Here is a 22,838-nt window from a genome sequence, read left to right as displayed (position 1 = left end):
AAATCATTCTGCAATTTGCTTTTCACTGTCATAGCCATCTTTCTGGAGCAATATATCGATCTAACTCATCTTTAATTGCCAAATACTATTCATGGTTATACCATAAAATATTCAACATTCCTCTGTTGATTGACATTTGGGCTGTTTCCAAAATTTTCCCACTTCAGACAATGCTAAAATAAGCAACTTTATACTTGTATCTCTGCTCACAGGTCCCCAACCTTTTGGCACCAGGGAGCAGTGCTCCTGTGAGAATCTAATGCCTGATGATCTGAGGTGGAGCTGAGGTGGTAATGCCAGTGCTGGGGAGTGGCTGCCAATAGAGATGAAGCTTCATTTGCCCACCTGCTGCTCACCTGCTGTGCAGCCAGGTTCCTAACAGGCCACAGACTGGTACTGGTCTGCAGCCCAGGCCTTGGGGATCCCTGTTTTAAGGCATTTGACCCTTTATTGATATATGCATGCAAATATTTCCCTCAGTCTTTTGAATTTAAATAGGGTAGATTGTGTCATCAAAAATTATTTACTTAGTGAATTGTTCAGTCTTATGGCATCTGAGTTTCCAGTGTTGCTTAAATTAGTCTCTCCCCACTGTGAGGTTCCACAAATATTTTCCTATATATTGTTATAATATTTTATTATGTTCTTTTTACTTTTAGGTATTTAATCCATTTGGGATTTATTTTACAGGGTATGAGGTGCTTTCTTCTGAATAAATATCCAATTATACCAGCACCATTATAAATTAAATCATCATAGACTAATTCCTCAGATTTGCTTTAATCTGTTTCTGGACACTCTAGTCTATTTAATAATTTAATAATATTACTGTGCTAGTAGCTTATAGTTAGATTACTGTAATTTTCTGGTGAAGCAAGTTCCCTTTCAGTATTATTATCTTTTAAGAGCTGCCTAATAGTTTATTGTAGTAACATAAATACTCCCTATTGGTAGACATATAAGTTGTCTCTAGTTTACATATCCTATTACATATTTCTAAAACAAGTGTTTTTTTTTTTTTCATTATGTAATTCTGTATTACACAAGTAGAGAACAAAAACCACACATTAATGTTATCTCTGTTCTGCTATAGGCTCACTTATTAGTAGGTGACACTAGTACACAGCTATATTTATGATTTAAATTCACACTTCCCCAAAATTAACTGCCATGACTCTATAGAGTTACCACGTGCCAAACCCACAAATGTTACATCTCTCAATGTCAAGGACCTACTATGTGAACAATTTGCACCCTACTCTATTTATTTTATCGGTATGCTCAGCCTTCTGACCCTCAGAACTTTAAAGATCAAATTCTTAAACTGACTAATTCCCTGAACTTCTTTTTTCTAATGGTAATTCCTGCTCATACCCACTGTCAAATGTTATCCCCTAAAGTCTTAGAAACAGAGGTATGAGGCAGTCAACTTGGCTAGGCTGGTTCTAACAATGACACATGACATGGCTTCATCTTCAAGCCCATCTCCGTCATGAACTCATGAAAAACGATGTGTAGTTATTGCTTTTAGCCTTCCCATGTAGCAGTAAATTCTGACACTGAGGGAGATGGTTGTGTTTCATCCTGACCCTCCCCAGAGTGTTTGCCCTTTTTACAAAGAGAAGATCCATTCAATGTCTCTAAGGACTAACTTTCATTATTATTCTACAATCCAAGAGCACAATTATCAAACTGAAAGCGGATTTTCTTACAAAGATATAATTTTGCTGGTAAGTGTAAAGTACCGATTGTTGTTGTTAATGTCAGTGAAAAAAGGTAGAAATCTTTATATTACGAAAGGGAATGCAAACTTTGTTTAAGACTTTTAAAGATAATGTTAATCACCTCTCGATAACCACTTGGAACCCCAGGAGCTTTAGCCAGAGTGCTCTTGGCTTTCAGTTTCAATTCCCATTAAAAGAATGCCTGAGAGAGGTGATAGTTATCAAAGATCTTTTTAATGCTATAAATTCTACCTGTAGATCAGGAGCTGGAGCCCCAACTCCCATTCAATGTCTTCTTAAACTTGGACTATATTTCCTTAGCCCTTCACTGAGATGCATTTAGTGAGTTGCCTTTTATTTTTATGTGCTCAACTTTTGTTAAAAAGTTCTACCAAAAATATCAGCATATAAATTAGACCACTAAATCTTCTATAGGTACATTTTTAAATTCTTTATGTTCTGTATATCATTCAATGCCGCTTCTGTAAAGTTATATGTGACAGATAATTAAAATTCAGTGTTAGAAAAATTGTACTTCAAGGAATTGGTATACTTCCCTGTCTATATTGAGAATAATGCCTCTCTTTTCTTTAACTTCCAGAAAGCTTGCCATCGTACTAAAAATCAACTGTAACAAATATAGTGGCCTTCTTGGCTTGTGAACTTATGTTGTTCTTTGACATGGTTTTAGTTTTCTACTTTGTCTGAAACTTTCTATTTTCTCTGAAACTTTTTCATATTTTATGTACTTTTGCTGAAATGTCTCAATTTTTTTTTTTTTCATACTGGGAGGAATTTTATTAGCATTAAAAAGAAATTAAAAACAAATACCTAATAACTAACATGTACAAGGCCAAGAAAATATCCTCCCTAATGGTTTCCATTGAAATACTTCCACAGTATTAAAAACACCCAACTCAGGATGGGGCACAGCTTAAAAGATGTAGCTCCCATTGCCTCGATTTTTCCATAGAATGAAATGAAAACAGGCAGCCCAAGTTATCCTCTCCATGACGAGGTTTGCTTTTTCTTCACCTTCTGCTTCTCTCCTCCATCTCTGAATTCCTTAGCACTTAGTGCCTCTGTCCATCATTTTGGCTCTTACCTTTCATTATCTCTCCTTGCGTTGTTACATAGCTCTCTTGCCTTTCCAACTAATATCTAAGTGAATGTTACATTTTCTGTATTCTCCATAGTTCTTGGTACATGGAAGTCACTCAAAAATTACCTGAAAAGGAAATGAGGGGGAGAAGAAAAGAGGTGGAAGGAGAAGGAAAGAAATAGAAGTCTGAACTTAGTGTTAAAAATACATGTCACTTATCGGGGGGAAGGGGTAAAGAAGAAGTCTGTTGGAGATTGAAAAAATTACCTAGCAATGAAGGTAAAATGTTTGACTTGGTTTAGCTTGAGAGAGAGTACTATTATGGTCTTCATACAAATAGGTCAATCATAGTTGGGGCAGAAAGTACATGCAACTCAAAAGCATAACTGGAGAGAGTTTAGTGAAGGGACTACTACAAGGTGTGAGCAGGTTCATGAAAACTAACAGGAGATGGTGTGAAGCCCTGAGAACAGCAACAGTACAAAGTTCTAGCTAAAAATGTAGAAAAGGAGCAGTTACCAAAACCCGAAGAGAGTACCTGTAGGAAAGGTGTCCTTAACAGGAGCATGGCCACAAGTAGAGGAAAAACAATGCTAAACTAGAGCCAGGCAAGGAGGGAGCCAAAGGAATAAATACCCCAAACTCTTTCCCACCAACACTCCCCACCAGCTGAGCCTTATCAGAAGCCAAAGAACAAAGGAGGACCCCTCTAGGGATCAGCCTCCCAGGGGCACAGAATATAATGGAAGGGAGTGAATAGTGAGCAGAGGGCAACCAGAGACTCTCCAGTACCGGCCTACACTTTGCTTTCATAGTAAGGGCTTGCTTCAAAAGAATTTTATATTTATAATTAGGTGAGGGGATACAGAGGATGAGGGACAATATTTGGCTAGAAATTTGAAATAGATGGGATAAAACACAAGTAAAAAGGTCTACATTTCTTCAATAGACATATAATATATTCAGAATTCCACATAGACATAAACAGTCATTTAAGGCTCAAAGAGTCTTTCAAATATTTCAAAGCTTACCTTTGTTTTTTGAGACTGGTCCTTTTTAGATTTTTGTCCTACACTGGCTCTCTTGCTTTTGGAGGATTCATTCCTTAACATATCAATCATATTAAAATATACCCATCAAAATTGCAGTCGACTAATTGACATGTCTTCTTTTGTGGGCATTTGATAAGCATCTATTATTTTTTATATTTGCAGATTTCTTTTGTATTTCAGAGCAAGTTACTTTTCAGCCCCCAAACACATTTTTGGCCCTGGAAGAGTCCTTAATTCCTAGGCCCTGTGCCTGCAGTGATTACCAGATAAAATCAGCTCAACTGGCTCCCTTCAGTATGTGCAAAGCTGATTATTTGACAACATCACCTCCAGGGAACATCTGCTAGTGGATGGATTTGATCTGGATCATGGTTTCCTGTCCCAAGATTCCACAAACCCAGCTTATTCCTTCTTTAAGACTGCAGTAATTCTTGGACTTCACTGTAATTCCATGTGTAAACATCATGTCACCTTCAGAGGTCCTTCAAGGAAGGACGTGACAGGAGTTCCTATGACCTCACTTTCAGACTTTTCAGAGATTTCTTAGAAAACACTACCCCAAATATTCAGCAGGGTAGTTAGATAATTAATCAAATCAATATTACTAAGCATAGAAATGATTTTCTTTTGTGTCACGCTTGGCAACTGCAAACAAACTAAATGCCCACCATATGTCAGATTCTCACTGTCCTGGGCGCTGTCATGTTCATTGTGTCATTTAATCATCCCAATAACCCTTCGATGTGGATATTATAATCTCTAATTTACAACTGACAAAGTTGGGACTCAGATTCGAGTGAGCTGCCTAAGCCCATGTGGGGTAGAAGCAAAGTTCCATGTGCCCTTAGAGTCAGTGCTATCAAGAAATTTGACTTTAACTTTTTGATCTTTCTTATCTTGGTAAACGTCGCACATGTCTAAAACAGTTTTTTTTTTCTATTAATGTAGTATTAAATGTGCTAGTGACGATTAATACACCTGTAAATTATTGCAGAGACAATTAATTTAATCTTACTACCAAAGCAATTGTAACAGGAGGAAGTAAAAATAGGACAAAGGGACTTCTCTTCTTAAATTTTAAGCAGCACTTTCTTGCCTCCCATGTCCCCAGTGAAGCTTTGCTTGCCTTTATAATTCAGGGAACACAGATGATCATCCATTAGAATGGATTGTTTGGGTCAGCACATTCTTCCCTGTGTATTTCATGAACTCCTTCTTTTCTGTATAAAAAATAGCTCAGTGATATGCCTATATTTCAGCTCTGAAATATTTTATTAGTGGACAGGACTTTGTAGATATTATATTACTAGATATTACTGTGCTTACTAAGATGCAAACACTTTAAAGGCCAAGGTTTCTGTCTTTTATGTGCATTGCTATAAACTCAGTGCCTGAACTAAGTTTAACACAGTAAGAATGCACAAAAAATTTTTTAATAAATTGTAAGACACATAAATTTTACTCTTCTTTCTCAGAAAGGACTCTTACATTAGCCTTTAAAAATGTACCCATTTCTTAAATAGCCCCAGTATGTCCTTTAGTAAATGGTTCTGTGTAGTATAAACAAAGTCTAACAACAACTGTGCAGATGAAGTTACTGCCTGAGTTTTACATATATTCTAGTGTAGGTCTCAGTTGTAGATTACTGAGAATTTATTAGAAGTTTATGTAGACCGCAATTTCTAAAAGTGAAGGAACCATATTGTCTTTTGGCCACCACTGTCTAGCCATCTCCTAGCACAATGCCATGTACAAAGTCACCACTCAAATATTTGTTAAGTCGATAGGCGATAACTGAATCTAGAATCATAATTTAGCACAGTGTTCAACACTGAGCATATGCTTAATAGCTATTTCATGAATTGCTTTGACTATAATGCTCAAAAAGAGAATCATGCCATGGATTCCAAAACTAAGCAGGCCTTATATTTGAATTATCAGCTGTTTTGAATTATCTATGGGACTCCTCCCCACTGTTAGGGTGGTAAATTAAGATCTTACTGCATCAGCAAACTTCCCAAATCTTGGTAATATTTGATTTCCACTGGGCTAAATTACCATATTCCAATGATGGCACACTCATTTTAAAACTAATTCCTTACCATGTTATCCTGTACTGTCCATTATTGTTTACTAATCCAATAATACAGCCTATTTCCAAAGTAGTATATTAGTTACTTACTAACTCCTTCCTTCCTTCCTTCCTTCCTTCCTTCCTTCCTTCCTCCCTGCCTTCTTGCCTCTTTTCTTCTCTCCTTTTTTTTCTTCCTGTCTTAACTCTGAATGTCATATAAGGATATAAATGCCAAAAAACAAGGATCTTAACAATATTACAACATCTAGAAATGTCCAAGAACAGTGACTAGACAAGCAGCTTAGGAAGACAGATATTTGACCTTATTATGTCCATAATAATGGTCCATCACCCTGGCTCTTGTGTTGTACTGGGTCGCGATGACACTAGGTTCAAGATTCTATTCACTCATCCCCTCTAGTTCCCATAAGAATTAAAGTGGTTTGACCTTGGTTCCAACAAATGCAACAAGACATTCATTTATTTCACATTAGGCCAAATGAATCTATATATATACATACATATATATATATACACACACACTCATGCCATACACCACATGTACACACATGTACAAACAAACATACACACAAACGCATCTTAAATAAATAGCCAATTGGTAACATCCCGAATCAGAATGATCATACAAAATTTGTCATATGATATGACTTGCAGGTTGCTTATAACAGGAGTCTCTAATTGGGAATAATTTTTAAGATATATACCATGAAACTAGTTATTTTTGAATAAAGGGGATCACATGGGATTGCGGCAGATAGAGTCTACAGAGAGAAGAATGATGTTAGCAATACAGATATCACTGCTTAAGTAAAGGAAACAAATGTTTAAATAAATACATGGTGTCGTCTTGTCTATATCACTGTACTACATCAGTTGTCCAGTGTATTTTAGCTCTGTTAAATGTTAATTAATTATTATACAAATAATTGCAAAGTATAAAATGCTCAGGAAGTTGAAAAGTCTAATGCATGACCAAGTTCTTCCACAACAGGGAACATTTTTATTATAGGCATAAATAAATTTCACTTAAATTTAAAATTTTTAGTCTGTTTTATTAAAAAAAAAGTCTCTTTTCATTATCAACAAGATAAGTTTCTTCCCTCTTAGTGAAGTCTTACAAATCTCTCAGCTGAACTGTTATAAAGATCTTTTAGTATGTTCTTTTCTATTTGAAATATCTCTTGCTTGAAATTAAATTCAGTCCTAAAATAGCAACTATATCATCTTCTAACCACTTCCCATTAGTAACAGCAAATTCCAGAGATTAGCAAAGCAGCCTTCATGTGCCTGGATAAAGAATCCTATAGGTGGTTTAAGTGTAAGCCTTGGCTACTCATCAGTGCATGTTATTTGTAAATATTTATGCCAGAAAAAAAATGAAATCTGACAAAAGTGAAATCATTATATTGTATAGACTAAATCTAAGCAGAGTTGATATCTGGCCTTTCAACAGTATTTTTTGCAGGGCTGCGTAAACACTTAGCTCATTAACATTAGTGTAACTCTCCCCAAAGTACGAGTGGATTCGGGAGAATATTGATAGTACAAATGAGCTCTCTGCAATGCTAAGGTTTACAGCCACTGATTCTTCAAAGAAGGTGAGGTCTTATATATGAGATAAACTCCCTCATCTGCTGTTATGATTGACAGGTCCATTTGGTTGGTTTTATGGGGGAAGGGGACAGAAATGGGGCCTGACTCACAGGGCAGAGACCTAAGATTTGGGGCTATTTTATGACTGCCCACAAGTCTTCTATTGTCACAAATTCTCCTCGGATCTGTGTTTTCAGATTTTAACATGAGCAACAAATGCTCTTCTCTAAGCCTCAACACAGTTATTCTTTAAATATAGTTCTATTTCCTTGGTAAAGACTCTTTTGAAGTGCTAAATTTAACACTGCCAATCAGAAGAACAGGTGGTATGTGACACGACCAAATAGGTCCCTCTTCCATCGTGCTTTCCTAAGAGAGCCAATCACCCAGGGCCCTGCCCTAAGGATGTGGGGCTGTCAGCAGATCTGGCAAATATAAGGGCAGGGCCAGACCCTGGTTCTTGAGCAGTCGCGCATTCCCAGCCTCGCCTCGGGTGTAGGGATTGCACAGAAAAGCAAAACTACACAGTCTTGACTGTGTAGTTTTGTTTTTAAGTTTAGAGGCTCACCAATTCATGTCAGAGATGGTCGAACAAACCAACTCTAGATAGGACGTCGTTTCAGAAGCAACCTTGGGCTTAGTCCCACCCTTTTTGGGCACTCTTGAGAAATCAGGTGAGCAGCATCTTTTCTTTTTTTTAATGGTCGAGTCCCTTTCAGATCGATTTCTAGTCCCCGCTTATCTTTGTATGCTAATGTCTATGTGGAGGTGTTTGCCTAACTACACGTTGCTGGTGACAATCTATTATTTAAATTTGCTTGTTAAATTCTGTTTTAAAGTATGTGGCTATTTTTCTTTATGAAGTTTAATGCTTTAGCGGGTCAGCACAGTTAATGATTCACATTGCTTAAATGCACCTAATATTCTAAAAGTGTTAAAGTGAGGTCCAAAATGGTGATTGAAATGTTTCCTTCTTTTATAGACTCTTTTTGCCTGTCCAAAATGTTCAAGGTTATATTACTCAGTGATAAGTGAGACACACCAAGAATAGCTCTGATAAATGCATGTGGTATCAGCTACACCCTGATGACTTTTTAAGGGAATCAACTGCTGAGCTATCAGTTGCAGGACAGTGACAGAACACTTGCTTGCTGTCAGTCAATGCTGGAGCGTTTATTTTGGGAGCATGACATTTTAGACGCATACCTTCTGTCCTAATTAGACAAAGGCCTCTGAAGAGTGAGTGCTAAAGCAACAAATTTTACCTAGACAATAAAAGACTAATTTAAGCCAACCAATTGCAATATATTTTTTAGAAAATTGGGGGGCAAATCTGTACAATTGTTTTCTAAAATACTCAGAATCTCATTATGTATTTTAATTTGACTGACAATCAAATTATATGATTTGAAATAAATGTTGATGCTAAGAAGAGTAAGAAATAATGTTTTAGAGACTTTCAATTCCTAAGTTCACTTCGATTTTCCATCTGGCTGGAATTAGATTACTAATTGCAAATAATCATAAATGCATAGATCTGTAATACATAAATGGCGTAGAAGGATATATTTATTTTTAGAAGATGCATTAGTTTGTAAATGGAAAAAGACGCAAAAAGTTATTTGTCCTGAAGGTATGCTACAATAAAGAGTTTTTGACAAAAGTTTCGCAAAAAAAACTTTGGGATATTATTTGAATTTTCCAAATATAAATTTTATTGTCTCATAATTCTGGTTTTGTTTTCTTTCAACTAAGTTACTATAATGTACAGAATTATCACTAGAAAGATTATTGCTCCAAAAACTTTTAATGAACAGATAATTTTTGAAATATAGTAGTGAATATATTGACAATTGAGAATCTGCTTTTATATCAGAATAGTGGAATAGTCACATTAAATAATAAGGTACTTAGGAATCAGAATATTCTTCTCACAACCTCTCTAAAACTGATAGACAAAGTACTAACTGCAAATTTCATATTCATTTCTTTGATTTTGAGTATTTATGTTATGAAAACATAGATCTTTTCACTTTATCTACATTTCATACTAGCCTTCCATTTTTTAGAGTTTGTGCATTGTTCCTTTTGAGAACTCGAGTCAGCATTTTTTTTCAGACCTACAATAAATTTTGGCCTACTTACTTAAATTTAAATTTTCCTGAATATTTGCTTCAGCAGTAGCAACATTTATTAAGCAGTTACACTATGAAACATTATTAAGAAATAGAAATCACTGTATGCTTTCTATAAAAGATTTGCATAATTGACAAGGCTTACCAGACCTTTTCAAGTTAGGAAAAAAGGAATTGCAAAGTTCAAATTTTTAGTTTCAATGACTTTTTAAGGAATTGCCCAGATTACTTAGAGTAAAAATACCTGACTCTATGTCGACTTTATAAATATAGATACGGCGAGTGAAAAATATTGGTAGGAAAGAAATATTTTTTAATAATTGTATCTCAAACATTGAATTGATGCAAAGATTCATTTTACACTTCCTCACATCTCTTTTATTATTCTTATCCCCCCACCCCAGCTACCCACCCCGCTTACTTAGGCTTGCCTTTTCTCCAACTCTAACCCAGATACCAACTTTGACAAACCTGAACTTCCCTCTTTGACCACTAGTGTGCATTCTTTGTTCTGCTTGCTTAAATTCTTTTTCATTTTCCCTTACACTTGCTCCTGTTAGCCTTCAAGTAAACTCAGAGGCCAAGTGTTCAAAATCAATCTACAAAGGAGAAGGCCTGCCCATCACACTAGGCCCACGGATGATCTATGGAGCCAATCTGTTTGGAAGATGTGTTTCTTTGTCATTACAAAGTAGCTCCAGAGTAGCCCTTAGCTGTGGCATTCTAATTTATTTTCTCTTCATTTTCAGAGTGCCTGAAAAGATGACCACTCAAGCGCCGACGTTTAAGCAGCCGTTACAAAGTGTTGTGGTACTGGAGGGTAGTACCGCAACCTTTGAGGCTCACATTAGTGGTAAGCAAACACACCACCACTTTGCTTCTTCGCCTCCTCCCCAATAAGCTAACTTTGCTGTAGGACTTGATGTCACGTTTAAGCCCTACTTTCACTTTGTAAAAGTGGTCAAACTCTACGGAAGGGTCATTATAAGGATATACCATTCCACGGTGTACTGACACAATCTGACAACATAATGACTTGAAATGTTTTATTCATATTTATAATTCCAAAAAGCAAAATAATTAGCATTGGATTAAAATTGCTGTCAGAATCGGCTGTTAAGTAGAACGAGATTTGGTCATTCTATTTTTGGGTTCAGCTGCAGAGCCAGACTAGAAGCCAAGAACTTAAGCCCAATAGGGGCCAGCAGCTGGGCAGGTAGCCTGGGGCTGACCCTCCTGTGTGCCTGAGCCTCTATTGTTTATATGGAAAATAACAATAGAACTGACTTTTCTCAGAAACAGAACTTTCATTAATGAGCTAACTTCTAGTTATTTTATTCTTTTATTTTCAATCATTATTAAGTGAATCTAGTGAATAAAAGATTTTCCAACTATTTTGAAATGATAAAAAAAATAACATATGCCACTCTGGTCTATATATTAAAGAGAAACAAATGATGACCCTATAATTTTATTTAAAAGGACGTTCTTCTGTTTCTTTTTATCCTTTCTCTTCGTAGCTCGGTTTAGGAATGGTTCCATAAAATGCATGATTTCTGGGGCCTATCATCTTGTAAAAAAATGGGTTAATCTACAAACTATATTGTGTAAATAATCTCAAAATTATTGAATCAGTATTGTCTCTTTCTGCAGTATCATAACTGGTCATATAAAATTATATGGAATAACTGAAAATCATGCTTGATCTACCTCTATAAGCACATTGTCCATATTTTTCATTTTACAGCTTGTAATAAAGATATAGAGTAAGATTTCCTTTTCCCTTCTCTTTTCTTTGCTTTTCTATTTTATGTACCAATCTTATTCATAACTGGATAACACTTTATTTTACATTGCATAAGTATATAATCATTCTTCGTTTTCTATCGTATATGTATATAGACACCAGTTTAATTCTTCTCATGCATGATAAATTCTGATAGATCCAAATAATTCACTGATTTATCTTGTAAGGCTCAGTAACTTCCGAACTGAGCAGAAAACATATGGATTTAGTGGGAATTTTGCCTGCTTGTGGAGTAGTGAAATCTGGCTTCTTCATAGCTTCCTGTTCCTTCACACTACGTGCTAGTAAATTCTTAGAAAAGCATCACTGAACATACTTAATACCCATGAATTAATCAAATAAACTATTCCCTTGGCCACAGTAGGAGATTGGCTAATGTAAGGACAATAAAATAAACTTTCTCTTGGTTATCTTCGTCTCCTCAGTCGAAGAGTAGATCATCAGCTTTCATGCCAGTGCAAAATAAACCATGCTCTGAATTTACCTCATGTTTCCTGACTGCACAGAGTTTTAACATACTTAAAACATCAAACCATGTACATGTAGTTCTGAGCTCCACAGTTGATCATGGGGAAGAGAATTCAGCTTTTCTCCCAGCAAAGCCATAGTGTTCTGAAAGACTAGGTTTGGCTTCGTCTCTTATTATATGAGAACCTACCTCTCCATGGAATGGCATTTTTATTGATTGCACATTTGAAAGGCAAGAGAGTTCAAGAAGACAGTATCCCTGAAAGCACAGAGGTAGAGAGATGAACGTGTCCTCTTGTGCTTGTTAGGCAGAACTTTTAGATCCCTTCACTGCTTTTGATATTCACTTGTTTTCGAAGAGGACAACAGTCACTTTTTATTTCAAAGTTTCCTTGGCTCTTCACTTTTATAAATCCCTTTCATGATTTGAATGATGTCTATTAAATTGCTCTTAGCAGGAGGGCAGGAGATGGAAATTCTAGTCCTCTGTGTGCCACTGATAGCCAAGGGACCTTGGAAAAATCATTGAGCCTCTTTTGGCTTATTTCCTCCCATGTAAAGTGAAGGTGCTGGCCTTTACATGAACCCACAGACATTCCTAATGGTCTGTAAATTTATACTTTTATTGTGGGGCTGTCAAGTTTTCACTGTAATTAAATAGCCTTACACTCGGGATAGTTTTACAGGTTAGGACAAGGCAGTGAACATAATAGGACAGAGCCGAGGACTTTGCAGTGCCCCACTCTAACATAAAGATGAATTGTCTTTGTGCTCCAGGTTTCCCAGTTCCTGAGGTGAGCTGGTTTAGGGATGGCCAGGTGATTTCCACTTCCACTCTGCCCGGCGTGCAGATCTCCTTTAGCGATGGCCGCGCTAGACTGACGATCCCCGCCGTGACTAAAGCCAACAGTGGACGATTCTCCCTGAGAGCCACCAATGGATCTGGACAAGCGACTAGTACTGCTGAGCTTCTCGTGACAGGTAGACTGGAGGGGATCTGCCTGTCTTCTGACCCCCACACACCAGAGGGCATCTCCAGGACATGGGGAAGGAAATCCACAAAGCTATGAGCACAAGTCAATGCCCCTTGAGTCTAGAGAAAGGCCCACTGGAGGCCGAATTGATAGCAAAGTTGTTTGCTTTGGAATTTTATTTTTCTCTCAAAATACAGCCCAAGAGTAGCTGAGAATAAGTTCTTCTACACACATATTAAACACACAAAAGTGTATTAGGGAAATATTAAAAATTATTTTTCTAAGCAAATATAAAGGCTTGGAGCTTTGTTTATAAACCTACTAAAGAAATATATATATATCTAGGAATTCACACTTTTAACAAGCACCTAAATGATTCTGCTGCAAATGATCCACAAACAACCCATTTAAGAAACACTACTCTAGGCTATAAAGTTTAATAATCTTCATTTACTTTCAATTTCTAAAAGTATTTCACAGTAAACATGCACAGAAAAAGGCAAATGCTTCTTTATGATTCAAATGGAAAAATTCCTAGAAAACTTTTCCCCAGAAAAGCTATTACCAATCTCCATGGCTTTTATCATTTTCTCCATCCTCTACTTTTTGGGAAGACACTGATGCACACAACATTGTATTTCTTTACTCATTACATAACAATATCTTTCAGAACTGTAGAATGTTATATATGCTTATCCAATAAACTATGCCTTTAGCATTGTTCAAATATAGGGCTATAATTGACCTAAACAGAAGGCACATCAGGTAACATCAGGTATGAATATTAACATATATACTCAACAATGTTGACAGCATCTGCTGTTTATTATTCAAAAACACGTCAAACTTAATCCCATTCACCCTTCACATTTATCTCATAAAAATGTCTTTCAACATAATTAACCAGAAAAATCCCCTTTCTGCAGCATAACTAGCATTAAATCATGTCATTATTTGGATTCACATTTTAAATGCAAGTAAATATTTGGGTTATTTGAATAGTGATCAAGTTGGAAACGATTTGGAGTTTTTTAATTAAATTAAAATTTAATGATTCTGTAAGTCACAGGTGCACCCATCACACCAAGTATTGGAATTCATTCAATGCAACTTACTGAAATATGAAAAGTTATCTTAATATGTTAACACAGTGCTAGATGTGAGGTTGGGAGGAAGTGCCAGACAGATTCTCTAGAAATGTTGTAACAAGATCCAGGCTTTTTCTTTAATTTTTTTTTTTTTTTAATATGATGGTCTAGAAATGCTAAACAAAACAATGCAAGTAAAATAAAATATGGTGACAGGATTCCCTTCTGTCATCTCCTGGCTCCATTCTTGCTGTCATCTGCTGGATGAGCTGGGTTCAAGGACAGTCAAGGATGTTAGGTTCAGCGAGTCGCCAACAGGTTTTTAGAATCAGAGCTGTGGTTGTTTAAAAATAACCTGTTGGAAGCACCCTAGCTGACAGTCCTGATTTTCTCCTCCCCCTGCAGCGGAGACAGCACCACCTAACTTCGCTCAACGACTGCAGAGCATGACCGTGAGACAAGGAAGCCAAGTGCGACTCCAAGTGAGAGTGACTGGAATCCCTACACCTGTGGTGAAGTTCTACCGGGATGGAGCTGAAATCCAGAGCTCCCTTGATTTTCAAATTTCACAAGAAGGCGACCTCTACAGCTTACTGATTGCAGAAGCATACCCCGAAGACTCCGGAACCTATTCAGTAAATGCCACCAATAGCGTTGGAAGAGCTACTTCAACTGCCGAATTGCTGGTTCAAGGTATGTACCGGAGGCTGAGGAACAGGGAGAGGGAAGGGCTTCTTTAGGACAAAGTGAGGCCTGGGTACACCTGCCTTTCCTCTGAGGCCTGGCGATGCTGCGAGCTGAAATCAAAGCTCGCTTTTCAAAACCCTGAAAAAGAAAAGTCTCTGAGATTCTAGGCAGAAAGTCACAATCATTTAAGCAATCTGTGGTTATTCAACCCATTAGAAATTGAAAAGTATTTTAATTGACATCTACATTTTCAAGTTATTGACGAATAATGGACTTTCTTTAAAAAAAAACGGTTTTAAGTAAATTTTTATCTAATAATGATCAATTTTCTATTTTTAAACCTAATTTATATTCATACAAAATCCAAAACTTTCTGCATTTTCCTCCATTGGGACCTAAAAAATTTTATTGCCTTTGTAATCAGAATTAACAATTCCTTTAAAAATGAGACATCATATCCACTCCTAAATGCGTATCTTTCCCTTCCTACAGGTGAAGAAGTAGTACCCGCTAAAAAGACAAAGACAATTGTTTCGACTGCTCAGATATCAGAAACAAGACAAACCCGAATTGAAAAGGTATTTTTCTATACTGTCAGTTTTCAAGCCTTTCAGATTATTGCCTCACCAACTTCTTCCTTACTTAACATGGGCTTTGTTTTTATTTTTTACAGAAGATTGAAGCCCACTTTGATGCCAGATCAATTGCAACAGTTGAGATGGTCATAGATGGTGCCACTGGGCAACAGCTGCCACATAAAACACCTCCCAGGATACCTCCTAAGCCAAAGTCGAGGTCTCCCACACCACCATCCATTACTACCAAAGCACAGTTGGCTCGACAGCAGTCCCCATCGCCAATAAGACACTCCCCTTCCCCGGTCAGACACGTCCGGGCACCCACCCCATCTCCCGTCAGGTAAAGCCTTATAAAAGAGATCGGCTCATCATATATTTTTGAATTAGGTTTCATCCGACAAGAAGAGGAATAGGAGAAAGCAATAAAAAATGTAGCATGCGATCAAGGAGGTAAACCAAAAAGGTACTGAATATGATTTTCACAATTTCTCACTGTCCACAGGTAAATTGGAGAACTTTATGAACTCTATTTCTGAATTCTTATTTGTATATCATTTAATAAACGTCAGCTTTAGGGGCCAAGAAAAAGCACAGTGAAATGAGAACAGCATAGAATTGGTTGGAAGCTCTACATTCAATCAACCTGATCACTTGCTACCAATCATTATAGTAATTAGTCACTAGCATATATTGACCACCTTATTTTAGACATTTAGTTGGCACTCTATTTACAGTTTTATTAAATTTTCACAAAAACTTCTAATTATCATCCCTAATTTTATATATAGGTGACTGACACAAAAGAAGTTAAATAATTTGCTTAAGGTCTTACTTGTGTCATTTGTAAATTAAGGAAAATCAATAAGAATGATCTCAAGGTGTGTTGTGAGGATTCAATGAGATAATTAGTTGAAACTACCTTGTAATAGAAAATAATTATATATATTCTTATGCTCTGATAATAAGTAAAATTTTCTAAATATTTTGCATATGCTTGTGTTATTTTATCTAAAAGTAAAATGAATTTCTATGCTTAGCTAATATGGAGATATTTAGAAAATGAGCGTGTATCATTAGGGCTCAGAAATTATAAAGTCAAGTGTCAATAATCCACAGCAGATTTAAAACTTTGGGATTTGGCTAAACAGGTTGAGGTTTTTAGTACAGTGAGCTAAAAAATGTGCAAATTTTGGAGCAAACAAAAAAGTGTTTCTTGATCAATTTAAATGAATTTTTAAAATTTAGAGAAAGTTCCCCTGCTAAGCAAAATTCTTAAAGAAGAATGATAAGTGGATGGTTGACCTAAAAAATATTCAAACTTATTGTGAAGTTACTATAATGAAAACAGTATGGTATTGGTAAATGAATAAAAAATACATCAGGGGAACAGAACAGCATCCAGAAATAAATTAAGTACCCAGGAAATTTAGTTTTTAATCAAAACGAACTTTAAGTTCAGTGGGGATAGGATATTTTACTCAATAAAGAATGCTGGTGCAATTAGCTATCTATTTGGAAGAAAATAAATATTAACCATTTACAAAATAAATCTCAGCTTGACTAAAGAGCTAACTTAAAAAATAAAAACCAAAACAATGAGAAAAAATTGGGGAAGCATTTACGGAGGAGAGCCCTTCAAAATAGATCTACAAATTCAACTATATAAAAATAAAAAACTTATGTATGACAAACGCAAAGTCATGGCTAAATCAAATAGGCATTTGTGAAAACATTTTAAAGGTGCCTCTTTCTCAAGATATTTCATTGCCTCTGTCATAAAAGTGTTATAACAAACATACAATGGCTACAATGTGGACTCTACAAACCTAGAAACAGTGCATAATCTACACAACTCTATAAATTGATGCTGAGTAAAATCCCATAAAAAAGCAAAATGCAAACAGTAGATCTGGGGGAAATGTTTGTAACATTATGACAAAGAATAAACCAAATGTATCGAAAAGCTTCCACAAATTAATTTTAAAGGAAAAAACAAGCAACACACATACAAATTGCAGAAGACAAGCATTTCACACAATAGGCAATGCAAATGTCCAATAAATATATGAAAAAAAGCTATTTTCCAATCTTTATTATATTGTCCACTTAATTAAAAATTAAACGTATTGGCAAACACTAAATGAAGTCTTGAACAAAAACCTCGGTTTTAAAAACATATCTAGCTAACAAAATATAAAAAATATTCTGAGTCAGGCTAACCCCAAGTTTGCACACCATGAAATCACAAGACAGGCCAAATGTGATTTCTGGGGGAGATAACTACCTCACCATATTTTAAATTTAAGTCTAAGGGTCATTTAGAATTACAGAGGTTCCCTGATTCCATGGAGCATGTTGACTGTCTTAACAGTTCTGAGAGTTCATTAATAACAATCCCAATTACTTAGCCCTCCAAATTTGCTTTAAAATAATTAAGAAATAAAAATACCAATTTGCAGAGAAAATAAAGGTTATCCAAGATAGGTTACTTCCTAAAATGTCTCATGGTTTAACCTTAATTTTTGTTGTAGAGTAAGGCAAACATATTTCATTGAATAAGGTGCATTGTATCTAGCTGTGACCAGGTGATTATTTTTTATCGTAAGAGTAGAAATAAGCACTTTCCCTAAATGACTCAAATTACATTGATTTTCACAGTTATGGGCCTATCTGCAACATGCTGCGAATCACTCAAGTCATGCTAATCATGTGTTTAACTCTTTTTGAATTAAATCTCCTTTACTAGGTACAACAAGAAAAAGGCACAGGTTGAAACTTGAAAGTACATGTCACTTTGCTTTTTTTCAATTGGTATAGACCTTATATTATTCTAAACTGGTCTTTATTATATTTCCAAGGCAGTCACTTTCAAAATATAGACATGTTCCCCTAGTCTCTGCTTAGTTGACTAAAACTGCATTTAAAAAATGTAAATTAATTTTCACCAGAAAAAAACTCTTTGTCAAGAAAATGATTAATGAAAGAAATTTTATTTCTTCATGAAACTGGTTAATATTATAATATACCATTCAGTTACTCTGTAATTTTGAGCAGATATCAATTGTACCTTGAGAATTATTAGAATAATTGTTTCGCTTATGATCAGTATAAGTTAAATACCCCATGTAGTACTAGAATACTATTATGAACATTTTCCTATAAGCGGTAGTTAAAAGCAATGCTGCCACCTAGAGGGAAAAATGTAATACACCTATTGATTAAGAATTAAATTACGTAAAACTACCTTAAAATTTTGACCAAACCCTAGAATTATTGCTATAGATCAGGAAGTCTTCTTGTCTATAAATGCCAAGATTTAACAGCCAGATACTTCAGCTATGCTATTGAACTTTGAACATACATAAAAAGCAAGAAAAACAATTTTGGAGGAAGCCACTTTATCAAAAAAATCAAGAGTCCTTAGGTTTCAGATTAACCAGTTACCAGTGTAACTCCAAAGGTACAATGAGGGTGAGGGTAAACAAATATCGAGAAAGTTTAAAAGAGCAATCCACAACACGTTGACAGTAACAGCAGTTTCCAAAGTGCATTGCACAGCCCACACCCCAAAAAGTTCTGCGAAAACATCCTCCTAGCCTGGAGATTGACAAGGCATTGTGAAGTCCCACAGGAAAATTAAAAAGATTTAACTTGTTTAGCCTAGAGTCGCACAAACGTTTTGATTGCAGAAACCTTTCTTCGTTCAACACCTATTTGACATCCCCTCTCCTCCCAGAATTGGAAGTACAGAGAAATGTAAAGTTATGATTACTATATTTGCTGTGGCCTTTCTTGAGCTGTATTTCAAGGAAACACTTTCTGCTGTCTTGACTTTTTAAAATGTGAGATGGTGATGCAGGGCACAAAATTCTCTAGCTTAGAATTAAGTCTGATTCTCGAGTTACGGAAGGTGAGAATAAGGCTTACTGAAATTTAAAACAAATTACTTTCAAGTACATTATTTGCCTCCAAATAGGTTATCGAGGCACACATTTTAAAACTGTGCATTAAATTAAACACTTCCGGATTTTCCTTCCATTATTCAAATCTGATGGCCTAGAGAGGAGTTCCTTGTCTTGGGTTCGTGACCTCTGCGGTTTGGTTTTCAGGTCTGTGTCTCCAGCCGGGAGGATCTCCACGTCCACGTCCCCCATCAGATCTGTTAAGTCTCCATTACTCACTCGTAAGACTCAGACAGCCACCACGGTCTCAGGCCCGGAAGTGCCTCCCCCTTGGAAGCAAGAGGGCTTTGTGGCCTCATCTGAGGCTGAGATGAGAGAAACTATGGTGACAAGCGCTACTCAGATCAGAACAGAAGAAAGATGGGAAGGGAGATACGGGGTCCAGGAGCAAATGACCATCAGCGGAGCTGCAGGCGCTGCCGCCAGCAAGTCGGCCAGCGCTACCTTCGCTGCAGGGGCCGTCGCTACTGGTGCTACAGAGGTACTTGCCAGAGCTGTTTTGTTTCATTTTCCTTCCTTTCACATTCTGGGTTTTCCCACCAGAATCCTATCATAAAACTCAGTCTGTATAGGTTGTACATATAGACATAAGAATATAACAGAAACTGAAAACCAAATTTGTTTCCTGCTTCGTTAAAGCGTTTTTAATTAGGACAAAGGCCCTTATCTGTGAGGTGTTTATAAAATATAGGTTTTAACGAGTCATACCATATCTCTTTCAGCAATGACAAATGCTTACGCACGTATATGTTTTACTCTAGGTAAATAAGTACTGTGTTTTTGTATTTTCTATTGGATATGCCATTTTAAAAAGTAATGAACTCGGTCACTTCTAATCCAGGTGAAACAAGAAACTGACAAAAGTGCAGCTGTTGCGACTGTTGTTGCTGCCGTTGATATGGCCAGAGTGAGAGAACCAGTTATCAGCGCTGTAGAGCAGACTGCTCAGAGGACAACCACGACTGCTATGCACACCCAACCTGCTCAAGAACAGGTATGCGTTAGTCCAGCCAGGCTGGGCTTTGTGTGCAGAGACCTCACAATGATCCAATGCTCAATTCATTTTGAAGACAGCCCTGAGCCCGACATGGCCCAGACTTTAGGACTTTCTGAGCAAAAGGTGGTCTGAGACACCAAAGGCTTTCAAGATGTAAAAACCGTTAGTGTACCTGGGCTATGTCAAGTAGGTGGGCAGGCGAGTTTACTATCAGAAAGTCAATATAGGAGGTTAGACAAGGTATTCAAAGTACTAAGCGTTCCTGGGTCCACACAGCACAGGGCAGCAGAGGAAGTTAGCTACACAAGGCAGGTGTGTGTGTGTGTGTGTGTGTGTGTGTGTGTGTGTGTGTGTGTGTGTGTGTGTGTGTGTGTGTGTGTGTGTGTTTTCAGCACTGGAGTTCTAGACCAGTCCATCCAAACAGAGCTCAGGCACTCCAAGAGCCAGGCATGGAAACCATTATTTCAGGGCAGACATTACTTTTCTCTAAGCTTCCCCCAAAGACCTTTGCTTTTACTTTCCTCAAAATAAACCTGACACTTGATCCATGGCTGAAATGTGTTATAAATCCAGGATAATTTCCCACCTCATATTTGAGTAGATTTTCTGTTGTAGTTTAAAATCACTCTAAGCTTTCCTCCTTATCCTCTCTTGTGTGACATTTATGTCTTTATCCTGATTTATTATTGTAACTTTTTATATAAGGTGCATTAAAGTATTTTCTCCCTTTCTCGTATGAAAATCAGATGAGAAAGGAGGCAGAGAAGACTGCTATAACTAAGGTAGTAGTGGCTGCCGATAAAACCAAGGAACAAGAATTGAAATCAAGAACCAGAGAAGTAATTACAACAAAACAAGAGCAGGTGCACGTAACTCACGAACAGGTGAAATAGCTTTTGATGTGAAATTATTGTTGTTGTTACCTATGCCAACACGTATAATAGTGTTTACTGTGAAGGGTGTTGTTTCTTGGGCAATATGACTATTACCACACTAATAAAATCCCCTTATATCTGTATTCCTGGGTCCTGGATACTAAAGTCCCTTAGAGTCACCAGATTCTTCCCTCGTGTAGACAAAGATATGTCTGTAGACAAAGGTATCTCTGTGAACACACACTGGGAGTAGAAACGAGTCTCATCTACATTGACCTAGGGATACACTACCTAAATATGTGACTGCGAGGGAGGTAAAACCAGAAAGAAAAATCGATGCTAAGGTAAGAACAAGGAAGAGTGGAAACAAACACTGGACACACGTTGCTTTGAAAATAGCTTAATAACTGATTCCTGACTCTTTGGGAGAACACTCGAATATAGATCTGAGTGGGATGTACAGCACAACCTTCTTAGGTCAGATGATCAGAAAAAGTAAAAAGGGCAGCCCATAATTGGAGGAATTCAAGGACAGTAGGTAGGGCTGTTGGCCAATGGAAACAATTGTCAGCTGAGTGGTTTGAGAGGAAGAACTTCCAAGTTTCTTTCAACTCTGAGATGCTAAATTTTAGTGATGATGTCTGAGAATGGCAGAGAGGCAAACAGGGAGATCTTCACCCCAGCCCCCACCCCAACACATACCCCTTTGGCATCCAGATCCAATGCAGTATTCTTCAGGGGTTAAGGAACTGGAAAACATTTTGCCTGGGATATATACAAAACTTTTTTCCCCATAATGTCTCAACTTTAGAAAAGTAAGTCTCGATATTTTCAAACCACCAGAATATTTAGGAAATTTTTCAAAGCAAAAATATTGTATAAATGCAGATTTTCGATTGTTCATACTTGATTTCTCATATATAAAAGGATAAGACAAAATTCTTCTAAGGCCTTCCATTTTAATATCCTATGCTCTAAGATCACCTTTAGATGACAGAGGTAGCATGGGATAATATTGCCATATATCTATTTATAAAAATTGGATGTCTTTTCCAAGGAAGATGGCAACTGTCTGATTCAAAGCAAACACTGTTGAATCCGACTTTTTTTCTCTAAGCAGCTTAAGTTATGGTTTAGACAGAAAAAAATAGCATGGTCATGTTAATGAAAATGAGATGATGTATTTTATTTAGTGATATCTGCAGAAAAAGGATTTTACTTCTTTGAATTCCTATTTTGTTATATTCAATAAATATTATGTCACTTCCATTAGAGAGCAGGAGACAATAAGGTTTTGTTTTTATCATTGCTTTCAGATAAGAAAAGAAACTGAAAAAGCATATGTACCAAAAGTAGTAATTTCCACAACTAAAGCTAAAGAACAAGAAACTAGAATTTCTGGAGAAGTTACTACAAAACAAGAACAAAAACAAATAACTCAAGAAACAGTAAGTTCAATTTTGTAAATAACTTGTAGTTCATTGGCAAATACATTCCAGCCAGTTGCATGTATCCTATAATCAAAACCTTAAAATGGAGGAGTCTTTCGTGTATGTTCTTTTGTCATTTCTCTGTGTCTAGTATTGAAACTCTTTCATGTTCTCATTGCACGATTTTCCTCTCAATCGATCAGTTTTGGGGAGATTATCTTTTAGAACAGTTTAGGTCACATCTATAACATTTTTAGAACACACTTAAATA

At 36.5% G+C, this 22,838-nt stretch overlaps 1 protein-coding gene across 1 annotated transcript in view; it reads left to right on the top strand.

Annotated features, from left to right (window-relative positions):
* TTN (titin) overlaps positions 1-22,838 on the top strand; it is a 295,008-nt gene that overhangs the window by 21,582 nt on the left and 250,588 nt on the right. The window contains 9 exon segments of the mRNA XM_039855355.1: positions 10,451-10,554; positions 12,754-12,957; positions 14,444-14,731; positions 15,218-15,303; positions 15,399-15,643; positions 19,413-19,746; positions 20,107-20,259; positions 21,009-21,146; positions 22,454-22,585. Coding sequence (XP_039711289.1) covers positions 10,451-10,554; positions 12,754-12,957; positions 14,444-14,731; positions 15,218-15,303; positions 15,399-15,643; positions 19,413-19,746; positions 20,107-20,259; positions 21,009-21,146; positions 22,454-22,585 — 1,684 coding nt within the window.

This window comes from Pteropus medius, unplaced genomic scaffold, assembly GCF_902729225.1.
Source record: "Pteropus medius unplaced genomic scaffold, Ma_sr-lr_union100, whole genome shotgun sequence".
Classification (NCBI taxonomy): Eukaryota; Metazoa; Chordata; class Mammalia; order Chiroptera; family Pteropodidae; genus Pteropus; species Pteropus medius.
This window is presented reverse-complemented; position numbering and strand designations above follow the sequence as displayed.